At 37.0% G+C, this 4,525-nt stretch overlaps 1 protein-coding gene across 1 annotated transcript in view; it reads left to right on the forward strand.

The window, feature by feature from the left end:
* The first annotated feature begins 209 nt into the window (after positions 1–209).
* LOC102584797 (DNA topoisomerase 3-alpha) overlaps positions 210–4,525 on the forward strand; it is a 63,126-nt gene continuing 58,810 nt past the window's right edge. Inside the window, exon 1 of the mRNA XM_006341681.2 lies at positions 210–635. Coding sequence (XP_006341743.1) covers positions 330–635 — 306 coding nt within the window. The 5' untranslated portion in view covers positions 210–329. The remainder of the gene's footprint in view (positions 636–4,525) is intronic.

Below are 4,525 nucleotides of genomic sequence, written 5' to 3' on the forward strand. Positions count from 1 at the left end.
AAAACTATGATGTCTCATATTCAATTTCACTAGGCAATTTGTTCCATATATCTAAGCCTCGAAGGATAGAGTTATTAAATGTTTAAGTATTTGAATTTGATTCCTACTATGTCCCTCACAAAATCAGCTATTTTGCAACTTTTTTTTTTATACAAATAAATGATTAGGTTAAGGGGGTAAATGGTAAGAGAATAGGGTGCAAATAAATTTTAAAAAAGTACTGGATACAAAATGCTTTGGATGCAGTGTGCACGGCTCTAAGGCGGGAAATTATATTAAGCAGCAACGACAGAAGAAAGGGGCATTCCAGAAACCGTTTCGTCGGGAAAATGGCCGGAGGCGGAGGGCGGGTGATAAGGGTGCTAAATGTGGCTGAAAAGCCGTCGGTGGCCAAGGCAGTGTCGGGGATACTATCGAAGAACCAACCAGGTGGCATGAGAGTAAGAGACGGACGTTCCAGGTACAACAAAATCTTTGAGTTCAACTACACCATTCGGAACCAGCCTTGCCAGATGCTGTTCACATCCGTCACGGGCCATCTCATGGAGCTTGAGTTTGACGAGCGTTACCGGAAATGGCACTCGTGTGACCCGCTCGACCTCTATAATGCGCCTGTTCGGAAGTTTGTCCCTGAGGTACCTCTTTATCCTATTTACCTTAAGTTTATCTCCTGCCGAATATTTGTTTCCTGGTAATTTGGTCACTTGTTGAATAAGATATTGAACTTCATGTATGCGCGAGAATCCAATCCAATTGCTAATGTGATTGCAAACTGAGGCTTTTCAATGTAAATGATTCAATTTGCAGAATATGGTAAAGTTGATCTGAACTTAATCAATTTCTGAAAGGTCATTTGCTTTGATGTATTACTGAAGTCGTGCCTGTATTAAAACTGCATCAATCATGTCGTATTGGTGTATTATTTTATATTAATGGAAAATGGAAAGCAAAATTCAAAATTTGATAAACTCTCCCTTTAGCTTTGATACCATGTGAAAAACAAGAATAGAAAAGGTAGGATTTGTCTTTTATGTAAGAGACTTCAGCCACATATGTCAATAATGTCATGGAGAGTTGTAGTTTCCTACTTCAAAATGAGATATGGCAATAGAAGAGTGTAAAGTCCTATTGTAAGCAAATTCAATTAAAGACAGATGTTCCTTCCAAGAAGCATACTTCCTTTTACCCATAACCTTTAACATATTTTCCCGAAGTCCTATTGACCACCTAGGTTTGAGGGTGACCTGAGTTGGAAAATAACAAATCCGAAATAACTAGGAAACTACATGCAATTTATGTAGATGCTCAACAAATAAAGAAGCAACATGTGTAGCATCATCACTCTTGTGGAAAGGATTAAAGTGTGTCATCTTTAAGAATCTGTCAACCACAATACAAATACATTCTCTACCTCTACTAGTCCTTAGTAATTGAAACACAAAATCCGTAAAAATGTCAAGCCATGCCACCAAGAATTTGTAGGAGGTCCTAGCACTCCCATGGATAGATTTTGTCTCCGTCATGAAACAAATTCAGTTGCAATGCTCACTGATGAATTTGGACTTTGCTTCAAAATAGGTATGGAATAGCATCATCAGAGGGAGTAAAAAGATTGCAAAGAAGAAGCCCTAGATTTGTTTGCAAGAATTGAATGCATAAAATAAGCTCTTTTTTCATTGGATCAATGTTTTTTGCTTTGGACATATGGCTACTCAGGAGTGGAAATCACTCGCATATAGTATGCTGATGATCCACTTGTTCTATGTGGTGCTGCGGATCACAATTGAGGCATATCAGGATAATTCTGTTATTACTTGAAATGATCTTTGGCTTAAAGACAAACCCGAGTAAAAGCTCTATCTCTGCTGTTAGTGAAGTGCATAACATACATGATTTGGGATAATGTCTTGGGTTGCCAACTTGGAGAACTACCCACAAAATATCTTGGTATGCCATTGGGTGCTAGGTACAAGTCTAAACCGGTGTGGATAAAATGGAAGAATGTTGTCAAAATAAATTGGCTATTTGGAAAAGGCTATATCTATCTCTTGGGGGCAGGGTAGTTTATATAAACAGGGTTGACTCCCTCCCTACATTCCTTATGTCATTGTTCCCAATGCCAGCTAGTGTGAGAATGAATTCGGACAAGTTCAGATGGAATTTTTTATGGGGTGACAACAAAGAAATGAGGGCTTTTCACTTGGTTTAATGGGACAAGGTGACAATAGATAAAAAAAAGATGTAGGCTTGGTATCAAGTACTTGAATTTGCATAACGATAGCTTATTAATAAAATGGTTGTGGAGATTAAAAAGAAAAAGGGGGGGGGGACCTATGGAGAACAGTTGTTTCTAGTAAATTATGGAGCACAATCTTCTTGGTTCTCTAGCCTAGTAAATGCTTCCCATGGTTTTGTGTCCATGGAAGCATATATCTAGCTTGTGGCCTTTTTTTGGGTGTGATGAAGTAAGGTTTTGTATAGTTGGCATCAAGAAGATGCAAAGTTACAAAGATATGTTAGCTCCAACAACAATAGGCCTTATAGGGAGCTAATCAAAAGCAAAAGAGGGTTTTGTTGTTACACAAGGATAAAGGTTGGTAATGGAAGAGATACAAGGTTCTGGCTAGATGAATGGATAGGGCTTACTCCACCAATGTCTTCGTTTCAGAACCTCTATGCCTCCACCTTAAATACTGGTAGTTGGTTTCAGATTGCTGGATTAGAAGTAACTGGTGTCTTTATTTTCTTAGAAATTGTTTTAATGGGATATTCCTTGAATAGATACACTTTCGAATGATTTGGAGAGGGTGGTCTTGAATGATGAGCGGTCTTATACACTCAAATGGACTGGAAGAGAGTTTCCTCTGTGAACATTTGTTATAAGATTCTCAACAGTGAGGGGGTCAACACTACTAGCTGGCTTTGGAGATGAATATGGAAGTCTAAAGCCCCCTGTAAAGTTAGTTGTTTCATGTGGTTAACCACACTTGATGCTTGCCTCTCACAAAACAACTTTTAGAGGAGAGGTGTATTAATTTGTAGTCGATGCTTCATGCGCAACAGTGATGAGGAAAGTACCAACCACCTTGTTCAACAATGTTCAATTGCAAGACAGACCTGGTTGTTGTTTTGAAACCTATTCATAGTCTATTTTATCATGCTGTTTACAATGAAGGATCTACTATTGAGCCGGTGGGTTTGGGGGGTGTGCAGATCAGTGAAGATGGTGGAATATAGTGCCCAACTCGTATATGTTGGGTAATAATATGGAAGGAAAGACTAGCAAGTTTTTTTGAAACTTTAGAATAGTTCAAAGGAACATCAACTGAGGTAGATTGCTTGATATGGTTAATATGCTGAACAAATTTACAGTGAAAGCAGCATACATTGTATTCACAACCTCAAACAATCAGAGTGGGACTTGGCCTTGGAAGATGATCTGGAGGGTTAAGATCCCCACAAAGTTACATGCTTCTCTTGGTTGCTAGCTAGAGAAGTTGTACTCACACAAGATAAACTCACGAGGAGAGGTTTAAATCTTTGCTCAAGGTGTTTTCTTTGTAGTAAGGAAGTAGAGACAATCTCTCATCTCTTTCTTCACTGCAGATGGATTGACCAGTCGTGGAAGATTTTTATTAACTTGAGGTTGCATTAGCTGGACTATGCCGGGAAGAGTATATGAGGTATTGAAATGCTGATTGAAAATTGTCCCAGCTTGCATTTGGTGGACTGTGTGGTTAGAAACTAACCAAGTTTATTTTGAAGACAAAGCCATTTGTAGCAGAAACTAAAGATGAAATCTTTAAGGCTTTTTTTTTGTTGTGTAAACATAGATTAATGGAAGAGTTAGAATCAATTTTTGATGTACTAGATTCCTTATGAGAAGATAAAGGACTAGGAGCTTATTTTTTTGCTCATCTGGATGTAAATATGGAGGACTACACACCCTTTGTGTAGTTTGTTATTAATACACAAGAATGTTACCTGTTAAAAAAAAGAAAAAATAGAAATGCTTGATGCTTTGAAGACAAAACAAAGGCTGTAAAGAAATTAAAGTATACTTATGGTATTGGTTTAATTTACTGGATGTGAAAGATGAATTTGACATGCTTGACTTTATAGACTCACTATAGAGTAGGATCTATATAAGCGAAGCCTTTTCTTTTTGTTTTGTACATATATATATTTTTGTAATTCTCTGGCACTAAGTGCCAAATTTCTGATTTTAATATAATTACTACTTACCATTTAAAAAAAAAGAATAAGTAGGTGTATATAATGTCTGGGGAACAACCTAGACTTAGCTTGTTTACATTCTACATGTGAGAAATATAGGAAAAGAATATTATTGAATTGTGTTGTTGTCTACATTATTACATTGAGACCCTATTTATAGACCCTAGAATACAATCCTTTACCAAATAGGATACTATTTAGTATTCCTATTTCTATTTCTATTCCAATTCCTATTCTAATAGGATTGTATAAACCTATTTCTATTCTAATAGGATTGTATAAACCTATT

This window comes from Solanum tuberosum, unplaced genomic scaffold (assembly GCF_000226075.1).
Source record: "Solanum tuberosum cultivar DM 1-3 516 R44 unplaced genomic scaffold, SolTub_3.0 scf00027, whole genome shotgun sequence".
Taxonomy (NCBI): domain Eukaryota; kingdom Viridiplantae; phylum Streptophyta; class Magnoliopsida; order Solanales; family Solanaceae; genus Solanum; species Solanum tuberosum.